The sequence below is a fragment of the Lepidochelys kempii genome, chromosome 16, assembly GCF_965140265.1.
Source record: "Lepidochelys kempii isolate rLepKem1 chromosome 16, rLepKem1.hap2, whole genome shotgun sequence".
Classification (NCBI taxonomy): Eukaryota; Metazoa; Chordata; order Testudines; family Cheloniidae; genus Lepidochelys; species Lepidochelys kempii.
The window spans coordinates 14320149-14342812 of record NC_133271.1 but is presented as its reverse complement, the minus strand read 5'-3'; the positions used below and the strand labels follow the sequence as shown (position 1 = coordinate 14342812).

At 44.8% G+C, this 22664-nt stretch overlaps 1 protein-coding gene across 4 annotated transcripts in view; it reads left to right on the top strand.

Moving 5' to 3' along the window:
- BRINP1 (BMP/retinoic acid inducible neural specific 1) overlaps positions 1-22664 on the top strand; it is a 93056-nt gene that overhangs the window by 60801 nt on the left and 9591 nt on the right. For 3 of the 4 annotated variants that reach the window (XM_073314211.1, XM_073314212.1, XM_073314214.1), the window contains 3 exons: positions 6755-6924; positions 8327-8432; positions 19163-19399. In XM_073314211.1, the coding sequence (XP_073170312.1) occupies positions 6755-6924; positions 8327-8432; positions 19163-19399 (513 nt within the window). The remainder of the gene's footprint in view (positions 1-6754; positions 6925-8326; positions 8433-19162; positions 19400-22664) is intronic. The other variant, XM_073314213.1, reaches the window with a different exon arrangement.

The window sequence follows — 22664 nt, the reverse complement described above, 5'->3', positions numbered from 1 at the left end:
AGGCCGGGCTCCCCCAGCTCTCCTCCCTGGAGCTAGGGTGGTAACTTCGGCTAGCTGTAGAGCTTTAGCAAGCTTCTCCTTCAGCTGGCCCCTTCCTCCAATTAGTCCTCAGGCTCAGCAGGCCAGCCTTCTCCTGCTGCTGTCAGCCATACTATGAAGGAGAAGGCAACATATATGCTGATCCCCTTCCTAAAGCTCATCCCAATTGGCTGGGAGCAAGAGGAGCCTGGCTACATCCACCCTGCAAAGCTCCTGATCACAAGCCCTTAAAGAAACAAACAGGATTTCCTCCCAAAATACGACTTACTTCTAGGACCACTTTCTTTCTACCAGTATCTCCTATTTCCTAGGTCCTCATGTATTTCAGACCTCCCAAGATCTTAAAAGGCAGTGCCACACCATGTGGGTGAACTGAGCCCTATGTCTGACTACTTTTAAGAGGACAGAGTACTCCGTGTGGCGTTAGGTACTTCTATGTGTGAGAGAATCACAGTATGGCTCTATGAGGATGCAAATACCAATATCTGAGTATGTGAGTTTTAAGATAATGTGGATATGCTGCAGGTTTGAGAGGGTGCCTATGGGCATGTGTGTCTGATGCCTGTGTGATGATAATCATTCCAGGGTAAATATGGTAAAGCCAAACTCCAAATAAGTGCACAGGCAGCATTTGAAAGAACCATGTGAATTGGATATTCTGCCTGGGTGATTTTCTCTCTTGGAATGGACAGAATAGCAGCCTGGCTGATATAGTGTCTATAATATCATTCCCGCCTAACCTTCACACCCTGCCTTGTTTCTTGAAACCAGATGCTCTCTCTTTCTCTGAAACAAACTGAATACAGAAGGAAAACAATCTTCTCCCACAGGAGGAACTCACTGGACTTGGAAAAATCTTAGAGTGCTCTGTGAAGTGGCATACCAAGGCATTAGGCAGGGATGATATTTTTAAGGTCAGGCTTGGCAAAGCCCTGGATGGGATGATTTAGTTGGGGATTGGTCCTGCTTTGAGCAGGGGGTTGGACTAGATGACCTCCTGAGGTCCCTTCCAACCCTGATATTCTATGATTCTATGATGGAGACACTGATGGGGAACACAGACAGAGAGGCCTGAACTGGATGCAACAGTTAAAGGAAAAATATGGGCCACATTTAAGAAAAAAAGAATGATAATTAAATTCAATGCAAATATATACCCAGGGACTGCAGACAGGTCTTGGTATGGGCAACATATGCCAGTAGATCAATAAGATGGAGAACTTGCAGGCGCAGTCACCAATTTGCATGCCCGGTTACTGGAGCTGGGTAGAAAATGTCAAACATTTAGAAAATGAAAAACGGAAGTAAATTTCTTACGGGCATTTTTTTTGCTTCTGTTTGTCTATTTATCACCTGTAGCTGTTGACCGTTTTGCACACAGAGTTAAATACCATGTATGGCATGTATCTGTAGCTGCACTGAGAATACTGCAGTGACAAAGAAGGTATCTTATCTTAAAGTTTTGTGACGCTGTTCATCACCATATTCTCTGAGCACCTTCCATATAAAATAGATTGCCAATAGCGAAACCCTTAGTGAAATTCCGAGGGTTTCTGGCTCTTGTTCCTCTGGGGGCTACGGAAAGCTCTTTAAACACGCTGTAAATGAGCAGCTCTGTAGACAAGATTAGATCGATTCGCATGCCTGCCTGCATATTTTTCATGCACAACTTAGGTGCCAGATCCTCAGATGGGGTAAACTGGTGTAGGTCCATTGAAGTCATGAAGTCCGAGCCATTATTGAATGCAGACCTAAAAGAATCCTTAGTCCAAAACTGCCTGTTCAATGCATCCAATCAAATTCCACCTGCCTCCCTCCCCCAAACCACATGAAATGTTCCAATACAGCAAAGCACGTGCTTAAGTGATTTGCTGGATAGGGATGATGGGTTGAAGCAGGGCCTAAAAGAACTCTGTACAGAGAGAACTCATTTCTTTTGAGGAAATGTCTCCTTGGAATCATATTTTACACAGTGCAAGGCAGTGAAGGAAGAAACCATTGAGGCGAATGGAGTTTTATTTGCAAAAAGAACAGGAGGACTTGTGGCACCTTAGAGACTAACAAATTAATTGGTTCGTCTCTAAGGTGCCACAAGTCCTCCTTTCCTTTTTGCGAATACAGACTAACACGGCTGCTACTCTGAAACCTGGAGTTTTATTTGTGGTTTTATTTTTCTTCCCATTGGCAGCCTTTTTCTCTTCCACATCCCTGGAAATTCCAAATAGCAAAGACCTTCAACGGTGAAATATATTTTTAATTTCACCCGGGTGAGGTTGTGAATTATTCACAGTGGCTTGTTCCATCTCCTGTTTTTACAACACGACATTTTTAAATATCCAGAGGCTTGTAAGGAGAGCTGGTGTTGGACAGAAGTGCGAAGTGGTCCATCAGCCCAGAACAGTGGGGGTGGGGCAGGCAGGGCAAGAGGAATGAAGGATTCATCTTGACAGAGATCGTGATGAAGCTAAAGCAGCTTTAGCCCCGCTGCATGGTGCATGGAGTGGGACAGGTTCCGCTCAGATTTTGCAGGCTCGTCCAGATCCCTGTGACATCCAATCGATTGTCACTTAGGAGTTGCTTTTCCCCTAACTCTCTAAAGACCTCGGACCACATAAAAAAGCAGCTACCCAGAGAATTGTGCTTTTTATTAATTCAAATCTCAGCCTGACATTTAACCAGCTAAAGAACGAGAGACAAATGTGCATGACTCCCTTTTTGCGTAGCAGCTGTTTTGCGTAGCAGCTGGGCTCAGGGAGGTCTAAGAGATGGAGCAGGCCATCCTGCATCCACCACTGTTGCTGTGGAGACACCTTCCACAAGAGGAGGCTTTCTGATGCCTTTCTGTTGCAGAGCAGCTTGTTTCCCCTGGAGCCTGATAGAGAGCCAGCCCTGCTCCAGTTTAGTTCTGACAAAGGGATTGGTGCAGGGTCATTTCTAGGGCATACACACTCAGGGATGGAGTACACAGAGCCGAGAGCTAATTTGCAGGGAAAGCCCTGAAGGGAAGACAACTTTGAACATAGCATCCGCTTAATAAACGAGAAATTAAGACTTAATAATGCAGCAAAAGTCTATTAACCCCTCTTGATCTATGGGCTGCTTTCGCTGGCTCTCTTTCCGTCGGGATGTTGTGCTTTTCCCAGTCTTAGGCCCATGCATGCAGCGTGGGTTTCAAGCAGCGGTCTCTCCCTGCCCTCTCCTGCCATCGTACTTCACGTCTCAGGAACGCTGCTTGTCTCCCCGGATGTGCACTGAATGAAGCACATAGAGGGTTTTCTTTTTTCCCCTCATCCTCCCCGTGGTGAGACTGAAACACTTCGGAGGGGCAAATGACAACTTCTTTGGAACTAGAACACAGATCTCCAGGTGCCGTAAAAGCTTTGGGTTCTCCAACTACTGTCTAGGTGCTAGCTTCATATAGCCTCCTTACATGCAGGTCTGGGACCCTTGTTCCTACCCCTCAGCTCTGTCAATGTAGATGCCATTTTTGGCTCAGTATTTAACATTCTAGCAGCTTTGGTTACTGTCCAGTAGCTTTAACGGGTGGGGATTTAACCAGGACTTTTTGCTTTCTGCCTGGTCTCTATGGCCTGCGTCTACACGACACGCGAGCAGTGTGAGTCCCCCACTCGTGTACACATATTTGTGCTGCCTCATGAGTGGTAGCGTGACCACAGACCGCCGGGTAGCCATCGTAGCATGGTAGCGGTAGCAGAGGCAAGGCTGAGCCGTGTCGAGTACACATCTGCCTCCGACCAGCGGATATACACTCAGCATGGCTTGGTTGTGCCTCCAGTGCCACGCCCCACCCTTCTGGAGCTACACGGACGTCTACATTCACCCTACCTCGACGACAGCGGTGCCAGGGCACGTCTACACTTAGAACGCTGGTGCGGCTCTCCCACGGTAGCGCTTCCGGGAAGACGTATTACGCTGACAGGAGAGCTTCTCCCGGCCCTGTGGTGAATCCACCTCCACGACAGATGGTGGCGATGTCGCGGGGAGAAGCCCTCCCATCACCATAGCCCTGTTACACCGGGGGTTAGGCTGATAGAACTACATCGCTCGGGGGCTGGGGAGGGGGGGGGGGATTTTTCACCCTCCTGATGGTTGTAGTTATACCGGGGTAAGTTCAGAGTGTAGACCTGCCCCGAGTACATGTACAAGAGCAGCCCCCATTCAAAGCATTGTCCCAGCTAAGCATTCCACCAGTGATTGTTGAACCAGGGGCTGACATAGGCCATGATCTTTCTGCATGGGAAGCAAAAAAACAAGGTGCGGGCTTTGCTAAAGAACACAAGGGAGTTCCCAAATCCCACTGGAACTCAATAGGAGCTGGGTGTCTAACTGCCATCTAGGCGGTACCGTCCAGAGCCCCCATTACTATGTATAGTAATCTAGTCTGAAATGGACACAGAAGATCGCATTGATCTCTGGTGCAACTCCACTGAGTTCAGCGGAGTTGCATCAAGGATACATTTGGCCCAAGCTACAGCCTTTATTGCCTATTAATCACATTTTCCCACAAGCACCTTTGCATTTCCTCCCAAGCTTCCCCCCTCATACAGAGGAACTCCCTGTAAAAATCCACAAAGTCACTACTTTATCTTCCTTCAAAGCTCTCCTAAAAACTCATATGTGTTGTAAAGCCAGCAAAACATTTGACAGCAGCTAAGCAGCTGGTGTGCTGTGACCGCTGCTTAACATGCTTATCATATTAATCTCATTACCTTGTGTTTCCCCCGTCTGTTTGTTGTATCCACCTGTTGTCTCCCATCATATGCTTAGATTGTAAACCCTTTGGGGCAGGAAACATCTTCTCCGTTTTGTGTGTGTGTACAAGGCCTAACACGGTGAAGCCTCGATCCCCAGCTCGGGCCTCTAGGTATCGCTGTCAACACGTTAATTATTGATTATTATTGTTGTTATTATTTAGAGCTGGTCAGAATCTGGGAGTTTTCCCCCATGGAAAATTTTGAGGAAAACAATGTTTTTGGTCAGAACTTTCCATCGAAAATTTTGACTTCCTGGCAAAAAAAATCAAAATATTTTCATTTGAAAATGCCACAGCTTGCCTCATGGGAGTTGTAGTTGGATGCTGGAAGCTCCCATTCTCTGTCGCTTAGGTTGGGTTCCCTGGTCAGACTGTTTGCCATGATGCACCACAGTCTCCTCTCCTGGTGAGGGGACAGGGGTGTGTCATGGGAGACCCCTGGCCATGGTGCATCCTGGGATATGTGGGTCAGCTAGTGAGTCTAGCCCATAGAGAATAAGGACATGAGGAAACTGAATTACAATTCCCGTTAGGCACTGCAGTAGTATTGCTAAATCAAAATATTCTGGACTCTGGTTTTTAAATGAAAAATTTGGAGACACATTTCATATACCTTTTTGATGTCAAATCAAAGTTTGTCACAGAAAGTGTCTGCTTCCCACAGAAAAAATCAGTTTTTTCCTCTAAAAAATCAAATGTCCCTAAAGTAAAATAGTTATCCATCAAAACAGCGGTGATGCATTTTTTTTTTCATACAACCCTATTATTACAATGATCATCAGCAGCATAAATATCAGTTCATCTGTTGGATACACAGGTTGGATTACAGTAGGTGCTACTTACTTCCACCCTAATTAAACTTTGATTCTTCTCTCAAAGCTAACTACATAAAAATGGCCCCTTCTGCTCCGCGTGTACATTCAAAATCAGATTTCCTGACCTTAGTGAGGAAAATATGTTGGTTTTGCCTGTCACTCCTTTCAGCCTTGCAGAGCTCAGACAGAGTCAGCTAGATTGTATTCCGGCTCAGATATCATCATGAATAGATTTTTTTTTAAAGTAAACTGTGGTTATAAACTTTGTTCTTCATCTTTCTTTTCTTTTCATTGAGAATGTTGCTATTGTTCATTAATGTTTGTTGCCTTTTGGGACTCTAACTTCTGTACTTCCTGATTCTCTGTCATTGCCAGGGCAACAGTGCTCTCATTAATACCGAGCCTGATTTACCCACACTCCTTTGTCCTGTTCAATACCTTTTCCCTTGCTCTTGTACCCACACAGCATGCTTCACCTGTGCTCTCCAGGACTGCAGGAAGAGCAGAGTCGTCATTTATGCTACTTCTCTTTGCTTTTTTTCTGCTTGTCATCTCATCCCTCCTACTTCCCATACTTCTCAACCACTCATCTTGCATAGTCACTGGATGCCAGATCGTTACAAATGACACTCATTTACCCTTTCAGCACAGACCCATTCACTCGTGAGCTAAATGTAACTTAAACTATCCTTTATGCCATTGAATTAAGATAATAGACTTCCATGAGATTTGCATCTTCTTCCACGAAGTCTAAATATTGGCCCTATGCAAATCACTCCAAATGTATCCCCACAATGACAGGCCTTGTTGTTGTTATTGTTCTATATAATGGGCTAGTTTCTCCATTGGTGTAAATCAGCATTGACTTTAGTGAAGTTATTCCAATTTACAGCAGCTGGGGATTTGGACCATTGGCCTCAATGGCGCTGTACCCAGATTTTGAATCTGGCCCATTGCACAGAAGAATGGGACTGGCTTTGTTGCACAAGGGCATCGCCAGGGGTGCAGAGATCTCAGAGTTTGCATGGTACAGGTTCAGCATGTGATACCATAGGTACCTCTGCACATTGCCCTGTGGGGTAGCAGCAAACCTTCCAATGTAGCAATCTGTTTCCCTTCACTGCAGGGGAGGAGGCCTTGACCATGTACATGGACAAAAGCCGACTTGACAGGAAGTCAGGAAACGCTACCCAAAGCGTTGAGGCACTGCACCAGCTTGCTTCCTCCTACTTTGTAGACCGTGATGGCACCATGAGGAGACTCCATGAGATCCAGATCTCTACCGGAGCAATCAAGGTATTGCTTCTGCTGCTATGGAGATTCCAGGGAGAGAACTGGAGCAGGGAATGACAGCCATCCCGATGCAAGAGGGATGCTAGTCAGGGCTCGGCCTTTAATAGGGTATAATTGGTTTCATTGCTGGGTAGGCACCAGCAATTGCAATGTGGCATTCTTCACAAGAAAAGGCAAATTATTGCACTGTGCTACTGATGTTAGATGGGAAAAGTAATTCTCTTGTGTCCCTCATTTCACGTAGGCACAGACCATTCCGGCATGAAGGTGATTTTGGGAAGGGGACACCCAGTGTGGCATTGATGTTAAGGAGATCATGGTCCTTGCAGTGTAGCAGTGATATTGGGGAGGGCATGGCCATGGCAGGTCAGCAACAACAATGGAAATGGGCAAGCAGTTCTGTAGTGGCAGGAATATTAGACAGCATCATGCCACCCTTGTATGTCTTCCACCGCAGGTATCAGTACAGTCTCTATTGAACAGCTCTCAGGTGAATTGACTACAAGGGAATGAGAAAAGCCTACAATGAGGCTTTACAAAGGCTTCCAGAATGAAATGGACAGAGATAGAGTGCTGGAGGGGGAGTGGGGGAAGCTACTGGGAGGAGAATACAAAGGAAAGGAAAACGGATCCACAAACAACAGCCTTCTCCTTTGAAAGCACTCAGCCTCCACTAGGGAGGGATTCCATTGTCAGGGAACGTGCTGCAAGGAAGGCAGGCGGGATGAAGCCATCACTCTCAGCCACTGCTGAAAGGCTCCGGCTTGTGTTATTGTTCTGTGGTGTCTCCTGGCCCTGCCTATTCCCTCAAGGATGGGAAACTGGATTGAGATATTGAAGCCCTGACAGCAGATAACCACTCTTTGTGAATTCAGAAAGGACAGGTCTCCTCTGCAGATAGACACCAACAATAACAACAGCTATGCTACAAGCAGCAGGAGGATTTTCTGTCTCTCCGTTTATCCATAGTACGTGCTTGTGTGGTGAGGGGCACGACATCACTCACCCTATCTGGTTCTCAATCCATGTGCTCTAGATTGCCATGGAGAGACAATGGGATAATTCCTCTCCTGGCTTTTGGTCTAAGACAACAGAGATCCCCCATGGATCAACCTGCAGGCCTCCCTTCACCAGGCCCAGATTCAGATGCAATAACATAAAACATGGGACAGTTTGCACCTGGACAGAGTCTGGAAGGTGGCTCTTTTTTCAAGTTTGCGTTTCTAACCTGGCCCTGTCTGTCCACTGGGGATATTTGGCTTTCACCCACATCATGTAGGTTGTATCTTGGTAAGGGTGGGGTGGGTGAGGGTGTCCGTCAATCAGTGGAGATGTCAGGGGCTGGACCGTCCTGGAAATGCTGCAAACAAATGGCATGTTTCCTTTTTCTGGCATCCGGCTCTAGGTAACAGAAACTCGGACTGGCCCCCTGGGCTGTAACAGCTACGACAATCTGGACTCTGTGAGTTCTGTCCTTCTGCAAAGCACTGAGAGCAAACTCCACCTGCAAGGTAGGAAACAGAAGAAAGAGTGAATGTGAGGGGCGGGGGGGAGCCATGATAAGAGAAAATTAAAGCTCATACCTCCTCCTCCTTCTTCTTCCTCTCCTAGTGTTTGTTACACTCACTTGCCTTGTCTTCAGTTAGACAGTAAGCTCCTTCGAGCAGGGACAGTGTCTTCCTATGTATATATACAGCGCCTAGCACAGCGGGACCCAGATCCTGACTGAGGGCCAGAACTGCAAAGGCATTCAGGTGCCTAAAGATGTGTCTAGGAACATAGTGGAATTTCCAAAAGTGCCTAAATAATGTAAGTGTCTGAATCCCATTGGCTTCCAATGGGAGTTAGACACCTAATCTGCTCAGGTGCTTTGGTAAATCCTACTAGGTGCCTAGATGCATCTTTAGGTGCCTAAAAGCTTTTGCCATTTTGGCCCTGAGTCCTATGCATGCTACTGCAGTTCGAATAGTAAAGAGTAACAATGGTTGAAACAGGGAGAAGGAGAAAGAGAGAAGGACTAAAAGAGAGAGAGAGATTTATAGCAGGGCTATGGACCTGACTCAAAGCCCTCTGAAGTCAATGGGAGTTTTTCTGCTGACTTCGCTGGTCTTTGGATTGGTCCCTATATCATTACACCTGTGCTCTGTGATTTGTATTGGCTGCCTACTGGTTTCCAGACAGATTTTAAGGTTTTAACCTATCTAAACTTGGCCTTGCAACTCTCTCCACTTGTCTGAAGTAGTCTGAGTCTGTTGGCATTCAGAACAAGCTGTGAGGCTCAGCTACTTCTTTTTGGTGGTGGTGGGGGTAAGGGGGCTTGGGAAAGGTGAGAGGACTGAATGAGGATGGAATATTAGGCCTACTGAGATTAACTTTTTGGTTAGTGTCTTGAGTACAGAGGTGAATCTATGCTGCTGGGTTTGTTATTCATATTGACTGTGTTCTAAAACAAAGCCAAAGGCACCAGAGAATAAATGGCCACGGTGCTTTTTTACTGTTGTATATACATCAATGTAAAGAAATACCAACATAGCCACTGATATTTAAGTAACATACTGGCCAAATGTCCCTTTGTCCCTCTCTGGTGGCTGATCAGAGGTGTGTGAGTCAGCCACAGTTACTACCTAGTATAGCTAATCCTTTGATAGACAAGTGATAGACACCTGTATTTTGGAGCTAGAGGTCATGGGCCAAGTACATTAATTAATTAAATGACCAGTCCTGATTCCAGTGAAGTCAACAGGAGTCTTTCAATTGACCTCAATGGAGCAGAAAATGTATTGTGCATGAACTTTTTGTCATTATACTCAATGTTTAACAAAATAGGAAATATGAATTTTAACAGTTCACTTTGTCCAGTTTTTATATAGATTTAAATTTAAATTTTGCAGAAGAACAGGCTATATTATGGTTTTGTTTTCAGTAGAAATTGGCAAGCGTTATTTTAATTTTAGTGAAACATAGGATGTTTCACAGAAATTGGGCTTAATTTACTAAGTCATATTGTGGATTTTTTAAAAAATGTTTTCTTTAAAAATAATAGCCATGTTGCTTTAAATGTATTGGTGATCACTGAAATGTACCTTCCCGTAACTTATATAGATAGTAATATATAATGTGGGGCTTCGTATATATACTATAGGGATGATCACTAATCAAAACCCATAGATAGATAGATAGGTAGATAGATAGATAGATAGATAGATCAATCTAAGGACCTGATCCAAAGACTGGAAGAATGGAAAGGCTCCCATTGACTTCAAAGAACTTGGGATCAGGCCCCAATGAACAATAAGGCTTAAAGTCATCCAATAATTAAGGGTGGGATTTTCAAAGACATTGGCTGAAAACCAATGGGGGCATATTGTCCTCTGGCCCTTTTGAAAATACCAGGGAAGGGGTTATCCTAGATTTTTGTAAGTGATTTTCTCTAGATTTATAGTAAGGTCTTAGATTTGACCAATTACTCTGATTTCACGATAATGTGTCCAATCTTCAGATTTGTATACCTTTAGCAGATACCTCTGCTGTACAATAAATTATGATGGATTAGGATATGTATGACCAACCAAGGGAAGGGAAAGAGGGAAGTCTTGCATTGCTATTAGAGCTGGCCAAGAATTTTCCAACAAAGCATTTCGTTCTTGTTGATTTTTTTTTTTATGGAAAATGAAGTTTCCACAGAATCTTGTTGTTGACATTTTTTTTTATTTTCCCAGTGGAAAATAGAAAGAAATATCTCATTTTGACATTTCCAATTCATAGTTATTGGGAACTTTATATTCGATAAAAAAATTAACATTTCAAATGTTTGTCCCTATTTGGGCCAAAAGAAAAAGGAATACCATAATTTCCTGTACGTCAGAAATTCTGATTTTTGCTTTTCACTTGATCAGAATTAGGGTTAGCTATGATGGGAGGAGAGCTTCCAAGTGGGGTTTGAAGGGACAATGCAACCAGGGGAAATAAAGACAGAAACAGAATGTCAATGAAAGAGAATTTGGAAATGGGAACTTCACCATTGCTTTCATGGAGCTGACTCAATGGGAGGGGGGAGAGAGTGAATGAAGAAAGAGTAAGAGAGAGAGAGAATAAAAATCAAAGGGAAAGAGAGAAGGAGGACACAGTGTGTGAGAGGGAAGGGGGAAGAGATAGAAAGAAAGTTTCCCCTTCCCACTCCTTCAGTCAGTCCCCATGATTATCAGGATCTGAATCAGTCTCTGGCAAAAAAGAATGGGGATGGTGGGAGTTTGTCTGGCTGAGAAACTCAGAAAACTGCACCCTTTCTGACCATCCCGGTAGTCACTGCTATTCAGAAAGCCAAGGTTGTGCAGCACCGTGGAAGCTAAAAAGAGAAAGCCAAAGAGCAGAGAGAAACAATGGAAGTGGGGGGCACCTGGAAAGATGCGAGCTTTGTAGTGTTTTGTTGCCCTGAACAGTCTCTGCACACTTCCAGTAAAAAAGCATTTTAAAAAAAGTTTTAGGAACAAAATGAACCCTAACAATGCAGTTGGTCCATTACTAGATGTAGATGGTAGAATTATCAGTAATAATGCAGAAAAATAAGAAGTGTTCAATAAATATTTCTATTCTGTATTTGGGGAAAACCAGCTGATGTAGTCTCATCATACGGGGATGACAACATGCTTTCCATTCCACTAGTAGCTCGAGAGGAGGTTAAACAGAAGCTACTAAAATGGGCCCTGGTCTACACGGTGGGGGGGATAGATCTAAGTTATGCAACTTCAGCTACGTGAATAATGTAGCTGAAGTCGACATACTTAGATCGACTTACCGTGGTGTCTTCACCATGGTGAGTCGAATGCTGTCGCTCCCCCATCGACTCCGCCTGCACCTCTCGCAGCGGTGGAGTACAGGAGTTGATGGGAGAGTGCTCAGGGGTCGATTTATCGTGTCTAGTCTAGACACGATAAATCGATCCCCGCTGGATTGATTGCTGCCCGCCAATCTGGCGGGTAGTGTAGACATACCCAGGTCCAGAGAACTTGGATTCAAGAGTTTTAGAAGAGCTGGCTGAAGAACTCTCTGAACTGATAATGTTGATTTTTAATACATCTTGGAGTACTGGGGAAGTTCCAGAAGACTGGAAGAAAGATATGTTGTGCCAATTTTTTAAAAGGGTAAACAGGATGACCCAAGTAATTATAGGCCTGTCAGCCTGACATTGCTCTCTGGCAAGATAACGGAGTGGCTGATATGGGACTCAATTCGTAAAGAATTAAAAGGAGGGCAATGTAATTAATGCAAATCAACACGGGCTAATGGAAAATAGATCCTGTCAAATTAACTTGATATATTTGTTTGATGAGATTACACGTTTGGTTGATAAAGGTAATAGTGTTGATGTAATATACTTAGGCTTTTGTAAGGTGCTTGACTTGGTACTACATGACTTTTCGATTGAAGAATTAGAGAAATATAAAATTAACATGGTGCACATTAAATGAATCAAAAACTGGCTAACTGATAGGTCTCAAAATGTAACTGTAAACAGGCAATCATAATTGAGTGGCTCTGTTTCCAGTGAGAACCTGCGTTCTTGGCCCTATGGTATTTCACATTTTTTACCAATGACCTGGAAGAGACCATAAAATCATCACTCATAAAGCTTTCAGATGACACAAAAATTGGGGGAATGGTAAATAATGAAGAGGACAAGTCACTGACACAAAGAGATCTGGATCACTTGGTAAACTCGATGCAAGCAATGTGCATTTGTATATGGCTAAATGTAAATGTATACATCTAGGAACAAAGAATGTAGGCCATGCTTACAGAATGGGGGACTCTATCTTGTGAAGCAGTGACTCTGAAAAGAAAGATTTGGGAGTCGAGGTGGATAATCAGCTGAACATGAGCTCTCAATTTGATGCTGTGGCCAACAGAGCTAATGCAATCCTGGGATGCATAAACAGGGGAATCTTGCATAGGAGTTGAGAGGTTATTTTACCTCTGCATTCGGCATTGGTGTGACCACTGCTGGAATACTGTGTCCAGTTCTGGTGCCACAATTCAAGAAGGGTGTTGATAAATTGGAGAGGGTTGAAGAGCCACAAGAATTATTAAAGGATTAGAAAACGGGCCTTATAATGATAGACTCAAGGAGCTCAACCTATTTAGCTTAACAAAGAGAATGTTAAGGGGTGACTTGATTACAGTCTATAACTACCTACATGGGAAAAATATTTATTCAATCTAGCAGAGAAAGGTACAGCATGATCCAAAGGCTGGAAGTGGAAGCTAGACAAATTCAGACTGGGACTAAAATGTACATTTTTAATGGTGAGCGTAATTAATCATTGAAACAATTTACCAAAGGTCATGGTGGATTCTCCATCACTTACAATTTTTAAATCCAGATTCGAACAGATCTGCCCTAGGACTTATTTGGGGGAAGTTCTCTGGCCTGTGTTATGCAGGAGGTCACACTAGACGATCACAGTGATCCCTTCTGGCCTTAGTATCTATGAATACTGAATACAGTCTCACTCAGACTCCCATAATCCCTAGAAAGAGAGATGGGGGAGGGGAGGAAAAGGGGGAGATGGTTGGGGGAGACTGTGATGGTCCAAACGGAAAGGGAGGAACAGAGGGAAGGGGAACGAAAGAGAGAAGAGGGTAGTGGTTGAGAGGGAGAGGACAGGAGAAGGCTGACAGAAAGAGAAGAGGAAAGGTTGAGAGTCCAGACAGGGAAGGAGGAAGGTACTGGTTGCAATGGAAGGACAGACAAGTGCTCGCTCCTGGGATGCGTCTCAGCTGTGTGAACTGGCGCAGAGAAGACTCATGGTGAGAATAACAAGCTAACCAGCACACACAGTTTACATGCTACAACACAGGGCAAACCCAACACCGGCCAACCCAGAGCTAAGGGAAAGGCTCAAGGGCAGGGAGGAATGGTCTCCTTTTAATAAAGCAAAGTGACCTTTAAAGCTACACCTTAATGTTATCCACCCAATCTGGAGGGCGGTTTGCTGAATAATTATTTAGGTTCTTTTCTCTCCTCTCCAGCTGCTTTGTGAGAGCTCACTAAGAATTAGTCACAGGGCTGCAGGTAATGAATCGTGACTTAGTCTACTCTGATCTGATTAGCAGCCAAGCATGAGCCGCTGACAGAAATCTGTGTTCCTGCCATCATGTCGCTCTGCTCGGAGGCCAGTTCAATAAAAGAACAGTGTCTTCATGACAGAGAGGATTTCTGATTCCCAACCAGCTGGCTGCAGCCAGACCTTGACTGAAGCCTCCACGTGAGAGCGTCCCATTCTCAAGGAAGTGCCCGAGCCCCTGGCAGTCATAGGCCCAAGATGTAATGTTCAGATCCAGAGCCAACATGCCTCAAAGGTCATAGGAAGGCTTTGGTTAGGCCCTTTACAAGATATAAGGGTCAGCTGCAAGATTTAGAACTGGATCTAAATGTCCTCAAACATCAGAGTGTCTGAGTCTAGGCCTGATCCTACCTGGAATGAGTAGAAGCATTCACTGATGAAAGAGCATGTGTGTGCGTGGATGGGTGTCAGAATGTATGCATTCATGTGTGTCCGCATTCTTATCTCTTTGGCGGGCTCTACGCATTCTTGCCCAGCTTCCTTGCAAGCTGTAAGGGGTTGAGCACTGGCTGATTCTGTTACCGATTGGAAAGGAATTGGCTGCTGGAGGTGTTTGGCTCTGTGTGGCAATGCTGGAGATTGCAAGCAGAACTGGCCAGAAAATGGAATTTCCATTCTGTGGGAAATTCTGACATTTCAAAATTGGTTTTCATTCCGAAACGGATCCAGAATTTCTAAATTTCCAGCAAAACAAAAAGTTCCCCAGACCATTCATTTTGGAAATATCAAAATGCTTTTCTTTGATAGCGTCAAATCTTTTCACTTCAATATGGGAACCATGTTTCCTTTTGATAACATCAGCACAGTAACCCAAAACACTATTATATTATATTTGTGTATCATAGCTATTCAAATATTTAATATAGGGGAAAAGTCAAGACAAAAGGAGTTGAAATGAGAAAGTTGAAATGAAACATTTCAGCATCACCTTAATGAAATGAGAAAGTCAAAACAATTCATTTACATTTTCTCCCCATCCACACATTTCCCACAACACATTTGGATCCCAGCAAAACTGCATTTTTTAAGAGAAAACTGTTCCATCAACATTTTTGTCACTCGGTTCTAATTGCGGGGCTCTGTGAAGGTGCCTGCATTGTTGCAATATGCTTTTTAGATATGTCCAGGCCAAGGCCAAAACACCTCTCCAGGAACCCCTTCCAGATGAATTCAGGTCCCTTCCCACACCAGCTCCCATATCCTCTCTCTGCTCCCTCCAGATTTTAAAGAGGGCCTTTGCACTTCCGTGTGTCAGACATTCGGCCTGTGATTGATCCTGACCAATGGGTTACCATCTAAGGTGTGCAGTCTCCCAGAAGCCTGGTGGGTGAGAAAGCACAGGTGTGCATACCTGTCTCTGGTCTGAGTGCACCTCTGCGTGTTTACGTGTGCATGTGAACAGGAGTGTAGGGGTGTGTGATTATATTCCTACAACCTTAACATTCAACCTCCTCTATCCGGGATTTCCTAGCCTGGAGGATAATCTTTGTGCATTGCAGGGAGTTCCCGTAGAAAGGCAAACACCTTCAGCAGGATGCGTGGAATTTTTAAGCTGCAGAGCTGTATTTCTTGTGTCCAAGTCCGCGTTTTGGAAATGCATGCATCTGAGTGCATGAGCCAGCCAACCATTTAAACGTGTGCTCATCTTTAAGCCACATTAGTAGTTGCATTGAAATCAATAGGACGGCTCATGTGTTTAAATGCAAATACATACTTAAGTGCCTTGATAGATTGAGTCTTAGGCCAACTTTTAATCAGGCCTGTACTCACTAAGCGCCCTTTACACCACACTGACATCATGAAGGGGCCTGTAGAAGGGTGAATTGACTGCTGGTGAACCCCTCATGGCTGGGTGTGTGGCTTTCCTCATCCAGCACACACTCACGGCTGGGTTTGGGTCCCTCTCACCTAGCACCCCCTGCCGATGGTTGCTCTGGCCCTGCAATGGCTTCTCTTCTTGTCACTCAGTCCTCAGCCAGGGTCAGCCACAGGAGCTTGCTTCGTTCCTGTGTCCTCCAGATACCTTCCCTCCCCCCGTCAGATTTCCTTCTCGCCATGCAGGGCCTCCCTGTTTCCTCAGGTCTCTCTACTTCCACAAAAGTGACTGCAGAATTCTTCACTCTCTGCCTTCTGCTCCACACTGCTTCTCTTTGTACCACTCCCCAGCTAGGCTTTATCTTTAATTAAGTCTGGCCTACCCTCTAGGAGCAACCGGGTGGGTTAATTGGCCTGTCAGGCCCACATTAACCCTTTCACCACCTGTGTGTGGTAGGGACCCCAGCACCTGGTCTTAAACTGAGTGTAAATGAGTTTACACAGTGTAAAGCATTCTTAGTGTAAATGAGCATTAGGACCTGCTAGTGAGCATTTGTGAGGATGCACATATTTCTATGTGTGTGTGTAACTATAGGCGCGTGCATGTATTGTATATGAGGGGGTGTTTGTTTGAAAAGTATTTCTGCATGTTTGGCCATGCAGTATACGTTGTGTACATGCATGGGGATGTGTATGAGTGTACATTTGTGGTCTGTAAGTGAGGGGGAGATGAGTGTCAATCAGAAGTGCGCACCATGTGTCTAGCTATGTGTGCGTATGTACAGGGTGGTTCCCCACAGGTTAGCTGGGTTGTTATGCATGGGAAAGCAATCCCCATTAGCTGGGATGGGGAAGCATGTTGGTGCTGCTGTCCAACTAAGGTTAAAAAAGAAAGTTTGGTGAACTGAAAAGCATAACAACATTTTAGGCTTTGCATGGGATCTCAGATGCCAGGACAGGCCATTCCGGTAGAGTGTAGACAAAGCACTGAGTCAAATCCATGGAACCTAGATCATTCCTTTAGGGTCCATGGAAGGTGATAAGTCCAGCTCATGGCTAGCTATTGCCCCAGGCCCTCAGTGAATCTAGGAGCCCTCAGGGTCTCAAAGATCTTTCTCCAGATGCTTTGAAAGTCTTAAAGTCCTTAGCGGCTCCGTGCTCACTTTCCATTGCCAAGGCAAGTGGAGTAAAGTCTTGGAGCCTGGCAACTGGAGATCTTCGCCTACCTCCAGTACTGAGGTTTGAAAAGGAAATTTCCTTCTATAGATGGATAAGATGATAGTGCAGGGCAAAATCCAGCAAGGTGCTGAGCACCTGCAATCCCTTTTGGAGTCAAAAGGAGGAGTCCTGAGGTTCTTCTTGAGACCCATCCCAGGAGAGATCAATAGGACATGCAGGGGCTCACCCTCTTTTTGTATTTGCCCCATTGTCTGATGGAGCTCCCCCTGACACCCACACCAACCCTGATTCTTGCAGAGAAGTAGTCACGAAGGACGTGGTTTTCAGAGGTGTGGAGAACCCATAATTTCCAGGGTAATCGATGGTGGCTACAAATGCTCAGTACCTCTGAAAACCAGGCCCCAAACCCTTTCCTCATGCATGTGTCCCAAATATTACCTCTGGCTGAAGACAGCACTATATTTATTCTGCCCGGCAGCTGCCACTGCTCTGCGCTTGATTGAGAATTAGGTCAGACAATTGGACAGCTCACTGCCAGTGGACATGGCGTTCTGCATAAACCATGTCTTGTGCACAAGGGGGTAAGAAAAGGATGTCTGGGATGTCCCCTGTGCCTTGGTTATTCCCCAGTACCTGAGCTATTCCGTCCTGCACCAGAGAAGGGAAGAGCGTCCATTAAAACGAGCACTGATGTGGGTTCCCAGGAGCTCCCAACCACCTTTCTATCACCGAGAGTGCAAATGACTCATCCCAAAGACAGGGGCTGAACTCCTGAATGGGATCACAGCCCTCCTGCCCTTTCTCCACAGTTTCATCCTGTGAATTATTGTCTTATTTTCATTCCACTCCAATGAGCTGTCAGCGATGGATACTGTAATTCAGAGCAATAGAAACACAAACAGATCGGTAATTGACCCGTGTGCCTTCATTACACTGGAGTTCAGCACTGCTGTTCAAGCCATAAACTCCTTTATCTGCCAGTCTGAAATCCCTGGGCCTTTTATGAGGAAAGGCGATCAGGCCAGGCTCCTTCACTCATAGTTATTGTTCTCCCCTGCCTCATGCATTGCAGAAACTGACACAGTCTGACAAGCAGAACTTATCAGGTACAAGGAAACAGCTGTGAATCCTATCGGGCCCCAGGCCGTCTGCAGGGAGTCCACAGACTTGGGCTTTAACAGGAGAGCACAGAAAAATATCTAGAGTGTGTGCGCACGCGATTGTGTGTGTGTGTGTGCGTGGAAATGGGTACGTATGTAGGGCTAGATTCTCAGGATTTGTAAACTGTCAAAGCTACATTGAGGTCAGTGGAACTATGCCAGTCTCCATTAGTAAGAATGTGGCACATACTCAGTGGGACGTGGGCTCCAAAATCCCTAACCACCAGTACAAATCCCGCCCCGTATTTTTTCTTTCTTGTCTATGGTAATTCTTTCTGTCTACCTCTCTCTAGCCTTTCCTTCATTCCGTCTTTCTTGCCTAGGTCCGACATTTCCGCACCATGAGAGATATTTAGTTTCCAACAAAATAGGTCGGAATGGCATAACGCTCATTATGGGTGAACTAGTGCTTGGTGGATGAGGCTGAAAAAATCCATCCTAAAGGCCAGCACTGTGTCCCAGGGTGGAGCATACTGTAGTGGAGTCTGGGGTTGAGTTGAATAGAGACAACCTCCCCCCAGTGTGGGATAGAGGGGACTCTGGAGTTGGGGTACAGAGGCAGCCCCTCCCAGGCAGCTCTGTGAGGCTACAGGTTTTTAGCAGGCTTTTTCTAGCACCTAATAGTATAACAATGTCATTTTCACCTACAGGACTCCCTCCTTATGTCTCTTCTTGCAGTACATACTGTTGTGTATTTTCCAAGGCTTTTGAGACGATACCCCACGCCATGACCTCCTTAAGGCCAGCAGATGCAATCAGATCTCAGCTCACCAGTTGCAAGGCGCTTGAGGCATAAATCTTGTACCCCAAATTCCTTGCTCATGATAACTAGGGAAGAAATCTTATAGCAACTTTTAATGCCTCTGTGTCACCTTCCCAAGCTGTTAATGAAACAGGTTTAAAAAAAGAAACGGCAACCCAAAGCATTTATTTTCACATTCCCTGCTCTTGTCTCTGCGCCAGGTCTCCAGATCATCTTCCCTCAGTATTTACAGGAGAAATTTGTCCAGTCTGCGTTGAGTTACATCATGTGCAATGGAGAGGGAGAGTATGTGTGTCGGAACAGCCAGTGTGGCTGCCAGTGTGCTGAAGAATTCCCACAATGCAACTGTCCCATCACCGACATTCAGATCATGGAGTACACGCTGGCAAACATGGGCAAGTCCTGGACGGAAGCTTATAAAGATCTGGAGAATTCAGGTAACCAGGGAAAAGGGCTGTTTTCCAGCTTCTGTGGTTTTGTTGTTGTTCTTTTAAGAATGAGAAGAGCAAGAGCTGTTTGGAAAATGGGTTTCTCTTCCAGAAAACATTTTGACCTTTCATTAAACACTCCCCACCCACACTGGAAAAAACGAAATATTTTTGGTCTCATATCTAGAAGATTTTGTTTTTCAAATGTTCATTTTTTTGGACAAAAATTGGAATATTTTCTTGTAAAGCAGACACTTTTCATGAAGAACGTTGTTTCGTAGAAAACCCAATGTTCTATCCAAACCCAGTTTTGATGGAAAATTTTCTATTGGCCCTGCTAGCATTCCAAATGGTCTATTTCATCGTTAAACAGGAGTGATATTTAACTTCATTATAGATTAGCCACAATGTAAATGGTGCAGAACATATCTTTAGCTCTCCTGGAATTACACACTCCTTATCGGTGTACTGGCAGCTCATGTGCATATATCACAGGGCAGATTAAGGCCCTCTGTGACAGAGGTGTGCTGTGGGGAGATGCGGCGGGGGGGTGAGGGGGGAGAGGGGGAGCTCTATCTGAGTGCTGGTGTCTGGTGGCCTGAAGTTCCTGATTTTTATGTGGTTTAGTCTGGTGGTTTTATTGGTGTTTTGTCTGCATGATGCTGGTGTAACATAGATCTGAATTGGGCCCCTTATTAGGCTTTCATAAAGCATAATGCTTTCAGGGGCTCTGGGTAGGATGCCGGGGCATTGGCCCTTGTTACACCTGTGGGGAAGGTACAATAAATGCTCCACCCAGCAGTCACTAGAGGGGTGGAGTTACTGCTCCTGCCCCTGCCTGGACACACCCCTTTTAAAGTGGGAATTAATCCATGAAGCGCTCACTGGTCCCCTCCTCCCCACACTGCATGCACTTGTTAGTGCAGCCAAATTACACCTGCCTCCAGCGTGGGAATGCAAGTTGTCAGGAAGGGACTGCCCTCCTAGGGTCTTTCCTTTTGGGGTTGTGTGACATGACATGCACCCAAAGCAAATTTGGAGCACATTTGGCTTTTGGCCAGCTCTGCTGCGGGTTTGAAATGAATGGTGTTTCATGCAATTTGGTGCTTAAGTCGTAACTGCTCTATTCAGGCTCTGAATTGACAAATGTTCCTTTGTCCAATGAGGAAATGGTGCAAGGCCTTGGATAAAATGCTTTTTATGAAAACTGCCCTGAGCTTGGGGGAGGGGGGGAGGGAGGGCCTTCACAGCATCACAGCCACGCTTCTCAGCTGGTCCTTTGTTACTCATTGTTTTGTAGGCTCCTGACCCCTTGATGGTCTAACCTAGGTGCCCTATAGTGGGCCTCAAATGATCTGCCAAGGGCTCATCTATAGTTCAGAGCCTGGAAAGTGTGCTCACTGCTGCTCCAAGTGGTTCTGCTCCCACACTGATTTTATACCGAGGAACCATTGAGCCAGATCCTCAGCTGGTGCAAATCAGCATGGTCAATGGAGCTATGCCAATTTACATTTCCCAAGGAGCTGACCCAGTGACTTAAATGAAGTTGTTCCTGATTTAAATTGGTATAAGAGGAGAATCAGAATCTCACATCCTAACCATTGTTGTCATTAAAGACCCCAGACATTTTTTGAAAGTGTAGAGGTGTTAAAACTGGTCTGAATTGGTATGTTGTGTAGCAGTGTGCACTTAAACTGCTGCCATGTTCCTTCCCCGAGGTGGATGCCTTTCAATGATGGCTGAAGTGACACCTATTTGTATTTTGTATATCAAATTGGTACATTTCAGTCATCAATTTGTTACATTCCATATAAAGTATTTCTTGAAGTGGAAAGTGACATTAAATCTAAGGTTTAATTAGCATTTTGCTTCACTGTGTGAATAAAACTTCCTTATTTAGTTGGTCTTCATCCATGGAAAAAACATTTTGATGAAAATCTCCAATATTATCCCTTAGGCCTTCTTAACCAAAATGGGAACAGGGAACTGTGAATTTAAGATGCACATGAGCTTATGGCAGTGGAGTGCAACTCAAAAAATCTACCCTCAGTTCCTGCTTCTGCCACAGATTCCCTGTGTGATCTCACAAAGTCATGTGAGAGCAGATCCTCAGTCGGTGAAAACTGGTGTGGTTTCTTTAAAGCCAATGAAACTATACTGATTTACACCAGCTGAGAGTATCCCCCATAATTGCTGTATGCCTTAGTTTCCCATCTGCAAAATGGGCATAATAACACAGCCTATTTCTATCTTGTCTAATTAGTAGAGCTGGACAATTTTCCTTCAAAACTGTTTTGGATGAAAAATTGGGTTTTGAGTAAATGTGGGGAGAGGGGGCATGTAACAGTGTCTGCTTTCCTTGGAAAATTTCAACTTTTCATTGAAAGACTGAACACCTGAAAACCACAAAAATGTTGGCTGAAATCTAAACAAAAATTATTTGGAAATGTTACCATAGTGCCTCATGGGAGTTGTAGTTCAGGTACCTTATTCCTCCATTCTCCTCTCTAGGCTGGGCTCCCCAGCCAGACAACATCTCCCATGATAAACCAGAGCTGTGGAACTCCCATGATACACTGGGTGGCTCAAAAGGGAAGACTGTGGTACATTGTGGGAGATTTTCTGTGGGGGAGGGAGGAATAAAATTCCAACCAGCTCTACAACTTAGAATGCAAACTGTTTGGAGCAGGGGTTTTCTATTATGTGTGTGCAGTGCCTGGCACAAAGGGGTACCAACCCCAGCTGGAGTTTCTAGGTGCCATTTTAATACACATAAATATTAACTAAGAAACTGGTCTTCTTAAAGTCAACCTTAGCTTTTGGCACCAACACCCTGCAGCTTTTATTTTGCTGGCTTTGTTTTTCTCGAGTCTTGTGCTGCTGGTATCAGCATACACACAAAGAACTCAAATTTCAACCCCTCGTCTCTACAAAATCATGGCACATCCATCATCAGAGAGAAAAGAGCTCGGCCTTTCACACAAGCCGTCTTTGGAGGAAATTGATTTGTAAGGGGCGGGAAGCAAAAGCAGAGCTTTTATTGCTAAAAGGTACTAGGTATAATCAGTGTGGTCCACAGAAGCAATTATACATGATGATAGTTTCAGAGGACAGGGGAATGGGAGGGAGTCATTTTAGGGGGAGGAGGAGAAAGGGACTGAATGCCACATTATAAATTGAGTGGAATGCAGATGACTAAAAAAGAAAATCTCCCAGCTGCCTTTGGGGAAGGATGTAGGAAACCATATGTCCTATGGGCTTTATAGTGTGGTGG